This window comes from Rhamphochromis sp. 'chilingali' (genome assembly GCF_963969265.1).
Source record: "Rhamphochromis sp. 'chilingali' genome assembly, chromosome: 11".
Taxonomy (NCBI): Eukaryota; Metazoa; Chordata; class Actinopteri; order Cichliformes; family Cichlidae; genus Rhamphochromis; species Rhamphochromis sp. 'chilingali'.
This window is the reverse complement of record NC_137938.1, coordinates 38,089,080-38,103,966: the sequence shown is the minus strand read 5'-3', so window position 1 is coordinate 38,103,966 and position 14,887 is coordinate 38,089,080. Positions and strand designations below refer to the sequence as shown.

The following is a 14,887-nucleotide window of genomic DNA, read 5'->3' as shown; positions in this document are numbered from 1 at the left end:
ATATATTTTATTGTTTATTAATAAACAGCACACAGTGGTCCCGCTGTTCATCCGTCACTGCTTTGCTTTTTCGCTGATTTTTTATTGCACAGTACAGCATTGCATTCTGCAGCCTGATTGACAAATCTCCTGCGCTTGCCAAATTTATCACGTTTGGTTTTGATAACCATCGCGTCCAATAGAAAAAACAGCACAAAAACACCCATAACTATGAGCCTCATTCGGAAATAGACACCTGCACCGTGAGGGAAAAAGGCGCACGAAAGTGGCGGGCAGATGAAGACAAACCGCGGCATAATAATACTTTTACGTTTTGCAATCTACAAAGGTTTGCACTTTGAGAATCAATTGTGAGAACTGTGACCAGGGGCTAGTTATTCTGAGAACCCCTGCAATAAATGAGGGACCACTGTCTACTCTACGATTATTATATCCAACCTGTTAACATTTAATACTGTATTGATAGAACCAACTGATTCTGCAGCAGAGCATCCCCAGTCCCTGAGCTCCTGCTGCTGCACCCACAGATATGTCCAGCAAGCACTGATACCTTTTTAGTCGGTGGGATTCCCTTGTGATCACCTTTACTAAATATCTACAACCAATCTGATTATATCCTGTTATTGTTTGTTTTGTTTTTTTCAATGTTGAAATTAAAATCTAGTAGCAGCCTTCTCATTTCTTTGTGTTTTGTGCTGTGTTTTACAGGCCCACAGGGGAGGACGGCTCCGAGGCAGATGAGGGACGGGTCCCAGGACGGTCCATCGGCGGTGGAGCTGGCCATCCTGGAGTCCCTGAAGAGGCCACACCAGTCTCCAATGGAGCATTTCCTCCTCAGCCTTGTTCCTGCTCTGGAGAGCAGCTGGTCCTTTTTATTCCTGTCTCTCTGTAAATTCTTATATTTTATATATTTATGTTTAATGTTTTTCTGTTTGAGACTTTTAATATTATTTTAAATAAATGTTTATAATGACTAATGTCTCAGTTCTACTACACAGCAAATGTTGGCACACGACTTGACACATGTAGACTTTATTTCATATTATACTAATGACAAAATATACTGATACAGTGGGATGCAGAAGTTTGGGCAACCTTGTTAATAGACATTATTTTCCTGTATAAATCGTTGGTTGTTACAATAAAAAATGTCAGTTAAATATCATACAGGAGACACACACAGTGATATTTGAGAAGTGAAAAGAAGTTTACTGGATTTACAGAAAGTGTGCAATAATTGTTTAAACAAAATCAAGCAGGTGCATCAATTTGGGCACCACAAAAAAGAAATGAAATGAATATTTAGTGTATATCAATGTGTGTGTCTCCTATATGATATATGGGGTGCCTTTGTCTGGATGTGCTTCCCATCCAGAGCTGCACAGCACAGAGGGAAGTTCCAGCGCTCCTGGAATCCCTCTGTGATGGACCGCCAGTCTCCAGGTGAAGGCACAGCCATGAAGTCGTCCACTAGACAGTCCCAGATGGACGTCGCTGCCTGGGGGGTGATCTGGCTCACCGTGGACACACCGACTCTGAAACTGAACGCGATGGTCCTGAAGGAGTCCCCGGTGACAAGGAACCTGGACAAAATTGTTCAAAATCAGTATTATGTGTACTGCAGTTACAAAATACATTATTCAAATTCCAAAATACTTTTGTGATGTCAGATATAAATCACAAAACTTAAATCTTACATAAAACCTTTTGTAATTATAAGGATAATTACAAAATGTATATTAGATAATATCTAAAACAGTTGTGTTTTATTTTAACTTTAACATATCATAATTTGATTGGTAGCAACTTTCACAACTACAGTGAGCCAATCACTCATAATTCCTAAACATGTCAATCAGGTAGGAATGAAGTAAGACATTAATAGAAATAAAGAGTTGTGTGTTGACATGTAGCCCTTTCCTTGCTTAAATCATTAATATTTTTGAAAAATTAATCTGTGATAAGACAGCTTATCAAGATAGAACCATGTAACTAAAGATGAACCAAACTGTTCACAGTTTTATCTAACTCTGTTTTAATAAAGGCTGTGACCCCTGCTATAGAGTCTGACAGCTGCAGGGATTATATACAAATATTCAACTATCCCAGAATTAAACCAGGTCTAAATAAAAAGGAGTGAGTATCACTACAAAGGTTAACTCAGTGGTCCTAATGCTACAGTTTGATATCAGCAAACACCGAGCGCATACATTGATGTGACACCACAGCCATGCTATCATTCAAACACTGATAACAGCATAAATCGAATTAAATCGGGACTTGATGAGAGCTTCTGAGTATCACTAGAAATATTATAAAGAGTCGTCTCTGTACCACAGTTTGCTTTCAGTAAACACCGACAGCATTCACTGTTAGCATAGCACATCCATGTTAGCAGTGTATAACTGGATGGATTAGCATATTAGCACAGATATCAATAAAGGACTACCTATTAAATAGTTTTACTAACCTCAGGCAGACGGACAGGCGCTCTGCAGGTGGGATTGAGCGCCTGTAGTTGGTGTCTAGGCGGGCGATGCTGGGACCGACGAGGGAAAGCAGGTCCTCAAACTGGCCGACGGTGATAGCGCTGGAATCGGCCGTCATCCAGGCGCAGCTCCTGGAGCAAGTGGTGAAACTCACCAAACTGCTCATGCCTCTGGAGGACCTGATGGACCCAGGTACGGCGAGGACGTCTTTTACGCTGCTGCTCTGCTCTCCACAGTACATAGAGAAGGGAGACTCTCTCTTCAAGCGCTAGCTCGATAGCTGCCATCTTGCAAAGATACCGGTCTGGCACAACTCCCTCCCACATTCCTCCCACATTTCCGGTTCACGCGCGTCAAAATATCATATTTTGACGCGCGATGGATTTTTCTTGGACACGCGTTGAGACGCGAATGTACACGCGTCAAATTAGGGGCGTTTGGGGCGTTTTATTCGCGTCCATCGCGTTCGGTGTGAACACACCGTAAGATTGTGTGGCTGTTGGCCTCCAGACGCATGTTAGAGAACAAGGGTGAGTCCTCACAGTCCAGCCCGTACCATGTGACCAGCTGTGTGCCGTACCTGGAGGAGGAGGAGCTCACCTGCAGGGCGGAGAGTGCACTAAACCACACGGAGAGGACGTATCCAACCAGAGAGCCTCAGGATCAGAGTGAAGAGAGTGAAGAGAGTGAAGAGAGTGAAGAGAGCGACTCTCTGAAGATCCCTCTGATCGTGTGTGCTGTCATCGCTCTCCTGATCCTGATCGCAGGAATCGTCTTTTACTGCCTGAGTGAGCTCCTGTTTCACTTTAGCACAGCTGCTGTGGTTCACATACTCCGGCTCATATTTCGGTTCTTTCCTCCTTTGTCACGTTTGTTCTGTCTGAAGGGCGCGATCATCCACAGCAGGTCTCACAGTCTGCAGCTCATGAAGAAGAATTTCAGACATTTTATTCAGTGGCTGCGACGCCCGACTCCACTTCCTGTGAGTGTTTTTCATCCATCCTCTTCCACTTATCCTCGTCTTGATCGAGGGGCCGGAGCAGTCTGTCGCAGGTCTAACACAGGCTACATATTTACTAATTAAATTGTTTGACTCTTGATTTAATTTGATTCAATGTTTTTCATATATTTTTTTATTAGTATTCAATATTATTTTATTATTTATTTATTTTTATTTTTCAAAAACGTTTTGAGTCAGGTTTTGCTCACTTGCATTTTTATTTTGGAAATGTTTGATAGTTGTAGCTGGACGTCTGGAGCTCCTTTTAACTGCTCTGCACTGACTGACTGAAGTTCATTCATTGATTGGAACGAAACACAACTCATAAGCAGTGTTTGTATTATTAGAGAAGCAGCACAAATATTAAAATAAGTAAATGTTATTAAGTTATGACCATAACACCGCAGGCTGAAACCTTACATCACTTAGAAACATCATCAGCCAGTTTTTATGTCACGGCTGAGGCTGGGTGTTGTGGCGTGGACCCAAAATAAAGATCCTCTGGCGGCTTGGTGGGCGCCGGATGGATCTTGGAGGATGCCTGGCATGCTGGACAAGTCCCGACAACGCGTTGACCTCAGAATGAGCAGTATCTGGCAAAGCGTTGACCTCTGGCTGGGACGTGGCAAGGCCAGATGGCAGAATGGAAACCATAACCTGTTGAGCAGGTAGTGGCGTGGCAGCTGCAGGCGTTGAGCTGAGGGCAGCGTGGGTAGCTACAGAACGTTGAAGAGGTGGTGGGGCTGTAGATGACGACGTGAAGCCGCGGTTGAGCCAGCGGCATGGCGGGATGCTGGACGGCTCTCCAGAGCCCCAGCTCAGTTACTTCCAGGGGTCCGAGTTTACTGAAGCCTCCAGCTCAGCCTCTCCGAGGCCCCGGGCAGAGATTTTATCTCCGGAGGAGCCGGTTCATCCACACAAAAAACATCTTTAACATGATCATCCCTGAAAGCATGATTTATCAGTCCGTGGTTAGTTTCTGTCTCTTGGGTGGCTCGTTCTGTCCCACCATTAGCATTACCAACTGTACACAAGTCTATAACTTAACTCACATAAGGAGTCAACAGAAATGGTCATGGCTGGCTCAACAACACGAGTTGTTATGCAGTTGTTAAGCCGTCTTGTCAGAAATTCCAGTCGTATGAATTGCAACAAGAGTTCTGGACTAACATCGCCATTCTGAGGTCTACTAACCCGGGACAGAGAGTACAAGCCTTTCACAGGTAGATTTGAGACTGTACTTTCAGATGCAGATCCTGGAGATGTAGCGACGCACTGAGTAGATTCTGAGCCTTCAACATTGGGAAACAGTCTGGAATCAGGATGTTCTGTCATGGCTGAGCAGCCGGGGTGTTGTGGCGTGGACCTAAAAGCAGACACGGGAGAGAAAACGAAGTATAACAGAAAAGCGAGCTGTTTATTAAGGCTGATATCAAACAGAAAACAAGGCAAGGCGAGCTGGGAAAAAACTAAATGAAACTCTAAACTGGGATAAACTAAGTCCTCACAGTCCAGCCCGTACCATGTGACCAGCTGTGTGCCGAACCTGGAGGAGGAGGAGCTCACCTGCAGGGCGGAGGGTGCACTAAACCACACGGAGAGGACGTATCCAACCAGAGAGCCTCAGGATCAGAGCGAAGAGAGTGAAGAGAGTGAAGAGAGCTCCCACATGAATGAGAACAGGTGCATGCGAAAACTGAAAATGAACATGAACCGAAGCACGAAAGTAATCCTGAGACGTAAAGTACATGATACCAGACAAACAGACAACCTGACACTGAGCAGAGTAAGAAAGAGGACTTAAATACACAGAAGGGTAATGATGGAAGTGGAAACACCTGAGAAGCACAGCTGACAAACATGACGCCACAGGGGAAGTAAAACTAAACACACTGAACATGAGCGGCAGAGCCTCAAAATAAAAAAACTAAACAGGAAACATGGACATGGCAACACGAGCTCGACAACGTGGACACAGACATGAAACTCACGACAGACTGTGGAGACACGGAACAAGGAGGGACACACGGGAACAGATAAAGGAGACGAGCGCACAGGAATCACTAGATGTTAAACAAAGAGGACAAGACAGACGAACACAGAACAAAGGAAAAGACTCATAAACACAGAGATGAAACATAAGCTAACATTATCTCTGTATATAATAAACAATCAAAACACCAAAATAACTCAAAAAATGCTGGGACACAGACGCAGCCCCTGACAATGTATTAGAAAAATTATTCAGAAGTTTATAAAATCACAATCTCAAGGCCCAAATATTTAAAAAATGAACCACCTGATGTCAAAACGCAGTAAAAGTCCAGTCAAATCGTGACTATATAAAATATCACAAACTTCAAACGAGTCACCGATTATTAAAGGTTTCATAGTTTTTTATCAGAACGCTCAAACAGAAATGCAAACTGGACGATGGATCGTCCGCGGAGGATGACTGAGGCCCAGTGTGAGATACAGAAGGATTATTTTGGACTATGAATTATGCAAAGCTGCTCTAGCACCTGTTTGTATTATTGGTACAATATTTTACCTTACAATATAAAACTCATTGAGCCATCCGTTGTTGTGACTTGGCGCTATATAAATAAACCTTCTGTCTTCTGTTCTGCTCTCTGTGTTTGTATCTGAAGTGGAAAATCATCGTCAGCGGGTCTCAGCCTGTCCAGCTGAACGAGAGCAGCAGATGGTTTACTCAGTGGTCACCGTGTACGAACCCGCCTCCTGTGAGTTCTGCCCGAGAAACAAAGCTGCCTTTTAATAATGTGGTTAATTACTTTATCAACGGTCTTCATTTTTGCACCTTTTCTTTTTTATGTTTATTATTCATTCTTTATTACATGATTATATTTGTTGTTTTGTCACATTAGTCTGAGGGAGCGTTTTACTAATATATTTACTTCAGTGAAAATATCAGTGACATACTAACGATGTTTCACTGACGTCGGGGCAGCATGAGTACGAGCATTTTTTTTTTTGCCGATGCCCGTGATGCCCCCCCCACCACGATGCCACCCCGGGCAACCGCCCGTGTCGCCCGTATCTAAAACCGCTACTGGCTCAGTGTGTTGAGCGGGCGACTACATACCATACAGCTGACAGCAGCCAGCCCAGGTCCCACTCTGGCCCACGCTTTCCTGTCCTTTATTCTCCGTGTCTATCAAATAAAGCTGAAAGAGGCCAAAACAACTATTTAAATGGATAATCTAGTCTGCATATGATCAGAAATTTAAAGGACTCAACGTCTGTCTTAGTATGAGCGACTGAGCCCATAAACTCATCACAGTTGGTGAGGCAAAGGGTCATTTTCCTGTAGTCTGCTTTAGGAATTTAAGTCTTTTCCCAAATACATGTATCGCCCCCTGGTGGCAATTAGAAAGAATCCATGTTTCAGACACTTTTCATACTCGGGAGCTACGTCCATCTTTTATGCTGTCAGAGAGATCGACTGAAGGGCTTCACCAAAGCCCAGTATGGGATAAAGGAGGATTATTTTCCACTGTGAATCATGCAAAGCTGCCCTGGCAGTAATTAGCAGGTATCAGTGGCTATCTACACAGTTAATGCATGCAGCCTGACATCAAGTTAGCTACCCTAAGCTAACACTCCACCTTCTCGCCCAAACATGGTCACTTCTGTTTCCAAAAACCAGCACGGTTAAAGCCGAAAGACTGATGCTGACGATTAAAACCAGTCAGAAACCAGTGGGTGATGTCACAGTGGAAACATCCATCTTTTATATACAGTCTGTGGTTTTCCTCCAGAAAAGGTTAAAAACAAACACAGTTTGCTCAGTGTTTGCTCATTTTCTACTTTAGCTCAAACTTTCTGTAATTGCTGCTGTTTGTCTTCAACAACTCATAACTTTTATATTTACCTGATTTTTTTTCTGTTCTCGTCTCTGCACCTGAAGTGGAAAATCATCACCGGCAGGTCTCAGCAGGAAGAGAAGAGGAGCTTCAGGAGGTTTATTCAGAGGCCATTTCTATATCCTGTGAGTCCTGTGAGAACAGGAAGTTATTATCTCTGCTGACCTTATTTGACATTGACAGAAGCAGCTTCATTCACACAAGCTGCTCCCAGACTTATTGTGACTCCTGCAGAGTTCAGCTTTTACTTTGAAACAATACTTCAAAGTACTGTTTCGAATTTTCACTTAGTGCAGCTATTTTCAGATAAATCAGCTTCCTGCATGCAAACTACACGACAACAGCAACCTGCCAGTGACCGAAGCAATCACAAGGAGGTTTTTGGTGAAAAAGCATAAATCTGTTTGCAACCGATTCTCACCCAGTGACAGCCGGCAATCTCCAGCAACCAGATGCCAACTGGTCTCTAGACGCGTCAGATGGTTTAACCGTGTGGTTCAGATGAAACACAACCCGTGGTCATTCTGGTGTGTGGACGCTGTGTCAAACAGACCTGAGATCAGACTTTAACGGCTGAACTGTTCTTTGTTTCAGGCGACTTGTACTCTCCAATGAACATCCACGACTGAGCGAGGTATTAAAAACATCTCTGATTAACTTATAAACATATACTATGAATAAACAAAGAGCATCAAGTGTGATTCAGATGTGTGTTTATTTTCAGGAACAGCAGAAAAAGTCAGACTTGCCAAACAACCTGAATTTTGAAAGTCACACCTCGACGTTCGTCCAGACTTGGAAACATCACGAAGCTGTTCTGTTGCTCAGCAACGTGGAGCTTTTAATTCAGACATTGTCTCCAGCCTCCGTCATTGTCGCTCACGCTTCACCTGGTCCAGCTCCACCGCTCAAACTACCCAACACTCGCACGCCGCTCCTGTTCTTGCTCCCCATCGCCTGCTTTCAGCTAACCTACTGTTACTCGCCTCGCAGCTGATGCCTCGCAGGTGAACCCTGTTAGATGTGGCAGATTCGTGTCTCCTCCCGGGATCGAGCGGGGGTCTTTCATTGTTAGACAAATGTGTAAAAACACTGAACATCAGGTTTCATGTTTTTTCGTTAATAAAGTTTTGTTCAAATAAGAATCACAAGAAGTTTGTTTTATTATTTTCCATCAGAGCTTTTAATGTTTGATGCTGAGTTTGTGCTCAGCTCTTCGTTTCCTTTGTTTTTATTGTTCTTATTCTCACACACATCTTTATTATTCACACTATTTTCAATATCAACAGATCATCCTCGCGAGGTCACATGATCACAGCCTGCACTTCCGCTAATGTCCGCTAACAGCACAGGTGTGCCTGTGTGATGCTCACATGGCTGCAGGCTGATAACCATGTTAGAGCTGCTGATAACAAAGAGAAGATTAAAGTTGATATTACAGATCTGAGTCGTTCATTTTGTGTATTTTACTGTTTTTTCCTGCTTTAAATGTCCTTTAAAGCTCTGAACCAGGAGGCGTTTGTCTGCGTCCAACAAATGTCCAGCAGGGGGCGCCAGAGATCGATTTAAACACCGGGCTCAGAGCGCTCAGTGGAAACGGTCGGAGGTCTCTCTCACTTTGTTTTCCGTCATGCGTCTGAGCGTCAGTGTTAATAACAATAATGTGTTTGATCAGAGCTGCAGCAGCACTGAAACAGCACAAAGCCAAAGGCCCAGAGCAGGAAGTCCCACTGTGACTCCAACTCATCCCACAGAGGACCGACGACCCACACCACACAGACTTATGTGGCCAGCTTTGTGAACCCTTTTGGGTTTCACAGCATTTATTTTCAATTCATGTCACATTTGTGACTGTGGTTCATGTCAAAGCACATATCATTATCGTTACTATACAGTTTAGTTGGTATCACAGGTCATTTAGCTGGTTTTGTTTCAGGTTTGATCTTTTTACACATTTTACTGGTTTTATGTGAGCTTTTCATAATATTTTAACGAAGTCAAATGAAAACTCAGAGATGATTTATTTACAGCAGCGCAGGAATGAAACTGCAGGAAGTTCGTGTCACCTTATTTGTATGCGGAGGAAGGTTTGCTCTGCAGTTATGAGTCACGAGCACGTGCACACTCCCACAACACATAAGTACAGTACAACGCTGAGAGCAAGAACACTGAGGTTTGGTTTCAGGCAGCTAAGGTGAGGACAGGGGAGAGGGGGCAGGTCCTTTCCTCCAAACAGAGGTCAGAGGTCAGAGAGAGATCCAGTAAGGAAGCAGAGCGGGAGAAGCACACTGAGCGTTTGGTCAGGAGATAAAAAGTAGAGCCGTTACCACTTGACATAACTACAATCCAACAATCCAGTGACGCAGGAGAGAGGAGTTCGGTACTGCAGGGGTGACACGGATGCTGTGCTTTTATTTTGGTAGTTTGGTTTGTTTCAGCAGGTTAAACTAGCTTCAAGATAAAAAGCCAAAACCCTTTGTGGGTACAAGAGCGGATGTTGTGGTTCATGTGAGGCTGGGTTGGGGTTTGATTCCTCGGCACATGTGTGCTGTCGTCATGTGAAACCAACGCGCAGCATCGTCCGGTCAGTTTCTGCCCGGCTGGTTTTCAACCTGAACTCCACAAGATGCTGCAGCTTTGAGCTTCACTTCCTGCTGCTGCATGTGTGAGTGTGTGTGTGTGTGTGTACTTGTTTGGACATCTTTGTGCGGACAGAAAATTGGCGTGCCACTATACTGGAGGGGACAAAGTCCCCACGAGTCTGAAGCATGTTTGAGATTCAAAGTGTGGTTTTAGCTGCAGGGTCACAGTTCGGTTTATTTTCATGGTTAGGCATTATGTCAATCAAACGTCCTCAGTAAGACATGAAAACGAGTGTGTGTGTGTTTCAGTTCATGTTGGTATGTGTTTAACCACCTTGTGGCCACAGGATGTGGTTGAAAGTGTGAAGCAACAGTTGTTACGTCGCTATGGGAACATGAAAGGTGTTAAAAAACACTTTCGGAGTTGAAGAAAAGACGTTTTTGTCGTTTTTGCAGCTTGTTTGTCTCTTTGAATTTTCCAGCTTGTGCAGTGGCGCATGGCGGTGCAGACCGTGAACCACCGAAGGCCCAGGATGAAGGACGTGTTGTTGGCAGAGCCGGGTCGGGGCACACGGGCTGTTCTGGGCCTCGCTTTCCGTGCAGGCTGCTTTCAGCAACACCAGCTTACAAAAACCCACCGCTCACCTGCCCGCTGCCAGCAGGACAGCACACGTCAGTGTTAAAACCCACAAACACAGCACAAAACGTATGTGTTACTTAAGGTGAAGCTCCGACAGTCTCATCGCTTCTTTCTGTAATCGTTCAAATGGAGATTCATGAAAAGGCCGCACGCAGCTTCCATTCAAACAGGATCAGGTGTGACGCGCCCTAAATGGAAAATCAGCTGCATTTGGATGAAGATGGATTCTGCCTGTGCTGGTTTTGTGGAGCCACGTGTGGTCAGATAGTTACATGAAAAAGACTCCAACGCACAAACGCCGTCATGAAAGTGGCTCCAGTCTAACGAGCCAAACTGTTGTAAAACAAGCGCAGCCTCTACTGCCTCCAGGCTGGCTGCAGCTCAGGTGGTGGAGCAGGTCATCTACTAACCAGAAGGTTGATGGTTTGATCCCAGTCTGCTCCAGTCTGGTTGCCAAGAAGAAAAGCGCTATATAAGAATCAGTCCATTAACATTTAGTGTCGAACTCCAGGCCTCGATCGCCGGCATCCCACAGGTCAGCACACCTGAATCACATGATGAGTTCATTACTGGGCCTCTGAAGAACTTTAAGACATGCTGAGGAGGAAATTTAGCCTTTAAATCAGCTGTGATTTATTCAAGGACGCATCTAAAACCTGCAGGACGCCGGCCCTCGAGACCGGGAGTTGGACACCCCTGAGCTACAGAGCACGAACAGTTCTGCCCTCCGGCTGTGTGACGCTGCGGCGTGACCGTACGTCGATCACTTGGACGTCTTAAAGCACAGGTGTCCAACTCCAGGCCTCGAGGGCCGGCGTCCTGCAGGTTTTAGACGTGTCCTCGATCCAACACAGCTGATTTAAAGGCTAAATGACCTCCTCAACATGTCCTGAAGCTCTCCAGATGCTGCTAATGAACTAACCATTTGATTCAGGTGTGTTGACCCAGGGTGGGATGTAAAACCTGCAGGACGCCGGCCCTCGAGGCCTGGAGTTGGACACCACTGTCTTAACGTCTCTGAGGACGCTGCTGGAGGCAGACGCAGCTCCATCACAGGGACTGCAGCTTGTGAAACTTCATGCTCGGTGCTGCAGTTGCTGCTCAGGCGTACCTCGGTCGAAGCAGCGCCTCCGTGAACATTACTGTGCTTCAGCCCTGCGCTCATGTTCACATGAGACAGGAAGTCGAAGCTGTCTGTGGTTATTGTGTCATTGTCTGTTCTATATCAGTCAGTGAGTCACTTAATGCTTACTTTGACCAGCGCGGCAAGAAGGATGACGTATTTTAGAGGTAAAAGTATCACGAAGACTCTTGAGACAGCGACGGGGGTTTATCCTTTTCTCAGCAACCCCCCACATAACCCCCACCGTGGGAGTAATCTCAGACAGCGCCTGAAGTCTTCACCTGTGAAAGGGCATTCTCATTTTCTGTTGCAGTGACGTGCGCTGAATTTACAGAAAGGGAAGCAGAGGAGCTGACGGCCCACCCACAGACACAGAGAAGCTTCCACTGCTCACCTACAGACCGCTGGACCAGACGGAAACACGCTGGCTCGCATCAGCAGCGCTTTTATATCGTAGCTTTGAAGCATCCACAGAATCGCCCCGTACCACGTATGATGTCACACACCTTATTAGGATTTACAAAAAGCAAACCTCATATGAGGCTCGGGAGAGGAAGTGAGCGTCAGCGGCCACGCCAACATCACGTCGGCAGCAAACACACATCCTCTAATCCTGCCGTGTTCAACATGTCCTCTGTGTGGGACTTTTCCCATCAGTATAATTCAATAGTCCTCACATAAAACTTTATATTACTGTCAGATTAGACTCAAGAAAGAGCTGCTGCGGACATGAAAGTGACAGAAACAACTGCAGCCTCGCAGCAGGCCGGACCACAGCAGCATCTTCAGTCTGCAGCTCAGCTGTGCTGATGTGCGTCTCCTTCTCCTTCAGGTTTACTGCTTCTGACGCCGCTGTCTGAATTATGAATGATGCTCTGAGAGCATTTTAGTCGAAGACTCCTCCAGCTCCCGCCTTCTGAAACAGAGACGTCACCGTTTGATCACAAACAGAGTCCTTGAAACAAAACCAGCCTGAGACTAAACAGAAAGATAAAAACGGACTCGTTAGAGCCGGCGATAGAAAAGCATTCTCACGTCTGTCTGCGATGTTCTGCCGTCACACAGTAACGTTGTCGCATCAGCGGCTCGTGATGCTGCAGCTTGTCAAGTGTTCTCGTGGAGCCGGGTGGTGCTTCCCTGTGGTGGTCTGAGCATCTCTGTGACTCGCCTGGCTTCTCCGGGTGGCGTCCAGCTTGCACTGAGAGTTCACAGCTACATGTGCAGTGTTGGGATTGAGAGTTAGTACTTCCAGTCTGAGCTGGATCCGAGTTCAAGTGTCTCGGGGCCTCCTCTATGATGAGTTGGTGACGCCTCTGTAGTGACGTGGACGCCGTACCGGCCTGTGGTGGTAAAAACAAAGCTGTCGACTCAGAGGTCGATCCACGCCCCCACCCTCACCTTTGACTGGGAGCTCTGGATGGTGACTGGAACAGGCACCACCTCTCAGCTCTGTGGTGCACAGAAGTTTAGCATTTATCACCTGCACAGGAACACGATCTGTACTCGTGAACGCGGCACAGAAACATGATGTGCTTAATGATTGATTTTGTACTTCTAAAGCACAACAGCTCAACTGTAGCTCCTCCCATTTCTGGTCATGTACAGAGCTGATGTAGTGAACCTGAGCTGCATCCATCGCAGAAGCGCAGAAACCTCGTGTCCTTCTGTGTGTCCACGAAGATCGAGTTGAAATCAGAAAAATTCGTATTCGCAGCTCAGCCTGAGAGAGTGTGATTAATGAACTTCAGCTCGTTTTCTGTTACCTCAGGATGCAGGCGAGCATCACCGCCCTGTGTGTGTTCAGACGACTGACGTAGTTTACTCCTCTATATTTATCTCACTGTTGTCTCGTGAGCTGGTCTGCACGTCTGCACACTCTTTAAAACGAAGGTCTCATGTTTCCTGCTTAAACGTGAAATATTCAAACAGAAAACAGAGAAAATGGTGCTGAGCTCTGAATGGAGGAGTGTGTGTGTGTGTGCGTGCGCGTGCATGTGAGCGTGTGCGTGCGCGTGCATGTGTGCGTGAGTGTGTGTGTGCGTGTGTTCAGTTTAAAGGGAAACGTCCTGACAGCAGCTCTGTTGTCCTGCTGCTCGGGAACATTCGTGCCTCTCTGGAAGCTGCTGCTGCAGTGCTTCCTGACAGAGACCACACCTCCACTCAGCCCACAGGTCAACGCTGACACCTCAGCCACCCAAAAACCTGCACACACAGGATGTCTGCTTCAAAATAAAGGCCAAACAAACACAAGCAGACTCACAGCATGTTTCAGTCAGAAAACAACATAAAGTCCAGCGTTATCAGGCACCACTCATGATTGTGTGTGTCTGCTGCAGCCGTCTCAGACTGATTAAAGTTATCTTATAAATGACTCTCACATGTAAAGGGAAATAACAGAAACCACAATATTACAATGACATAAATAAAGATGGGATTCAGTGATATTACTGACTCTCTAGCATCTGTTTAATTTCCTGTTAGGTATCCTAACAACAAACTATGGTCTTATCAGAGATCTCCCCACATTATTTTCTGAATCATGATGGATCATGAAGTATCTGATGGAAAATTAAAAGAAGCAAATTCACCAACAAAACGAGAGCCGTGTTTGAGTTAGAATAAACACCTCAAACATCAAACTTGACGTTCAGCTTTAATATAATTTTAATTGATCATTTTAACTTATTTTTATAAATCAAATTTCATTTATTATAAAACAAGCAACAATAAATAAATGAGATAAAATCACCACAACCTGCAGTTCCTGTGATGTCCAGCAGGGGCAGCAGAGAGTCAGTCCCCATAGACTCCCATGTTAAACTTTACAGCAAAGATATAAACTGCTTGGTCTCTACAGATTCCCCCTTCATAACAACTGTAACCGAGTAATTGATTTTTTTATCTGTGAGTTTTGAGACTTAAATTTATGGGCGTGGCCAGTCATTGACTAACAGCTGGATGGTCACAGGGTGTGGCTGGAGTCCCTGAACTGGACCTCTGCACGGTGTTTGTGCCGCTGGAGCATTTTGGAGAATTTTTAATGACATCATGTAGCCAATAACATGTCTGCTGTGAGGTCCTATACTAACAGAGTGTTCAAGAAGGCGGAGCTCCAGTTTTTAGTGACTGAAATTCAAGGATTTCACTGAGGGTACACCAAAGCTTT

General features: G+C 45.3%; 2 protein-coding genes across 2 annotated transcripts; one reads left to right on the top strand and one right to left on the bottom strand.

Annotated features, from left to right (window-relative positions):
* Positions 1–736: 736 nt before the first annotated feature.
* On the bottom strand, positions 737–2,878 carry LOC308405986 (uncharacterized protein). The gene is made up of 2 exons (XM_080896799.1): positions 2,471–2,878; positions 737–1,583 (listed from the first exon to the last, which is right to left on the bottom strand). Exons 1-2 carry the CDS (start codon positions 2,728–2,730, stop codon positions 1,313–1,315), a joined length of 531 nt encoding a protein of 176 aa, XP_080752925.1. The 5' UTR covers positions 2,731–2,878; the 3' UTR covers positions 737–1,312.
* A 119-nt stretch (positions 2,879–2,997) lies between these two features.
* LOC308405985 (uncharacterized protein) lies at positions 2,998–8,426 on the top strand. Its single transcript, XM_080896798.1, has 6 exons — positions 2,998–3,277; positions 3,376–3,471; positions 6,141–6,233; positions 7,421–7,501; positions 7,971–8,010; positions 8,101–8,426. Exons 1-5 carry the CDS (start codon positions 3,004–3,006, stop codon positions 8,003–8,005), a joined length of 579 nt encoding a protein of 192 aa, XP_080752924.1. The 5' UTR covers positions 2,998–3,003; the 3' UTR covers positions 8,006–8,010; positions 8,101–8,426.
* The last annotated feature ends 6,461 nt before the right edge of the window (positions 8,427–14,887 follow it).

Coding starts and splice junctions, on each gene's coding strand:
- LOC308405986 (XM_080896799.1), bottom strand. CDS start 2,730: ATGTACTGTGGAGAGCAGAGCAGCAGCGTAAAAGACGTCCTCGCCGTA. Junction 1,584..2,470: donor CGCCTGTCCGTCTGCCTGAG/GTTAGTAAAACT, acceptor AATTTTGTCCAG/GTTCCTTGTCACCGGGGACT.
- LOC308405985 (XM_080896798.1), top strand. CDS start 3,004: ATGTTAGAGAACAAGGGTGAGTCCTCACAGTCCAGCCCGTACCATGTG. Junction 6,234..7,420: donor CGTGTACGAACCCGCCTCCT/GTGAGTTCTGCC, acceptor CTGCACCTGAAG/TGGAAAATCATCACCGGCAG. Junction 7,502..7,970: donor AGAGGCCATTTCTATATCCT/GTGAGTCCTGTG, acceptor TCTTTGTTTCAG/GCGACTTGTACTCTCCAATG.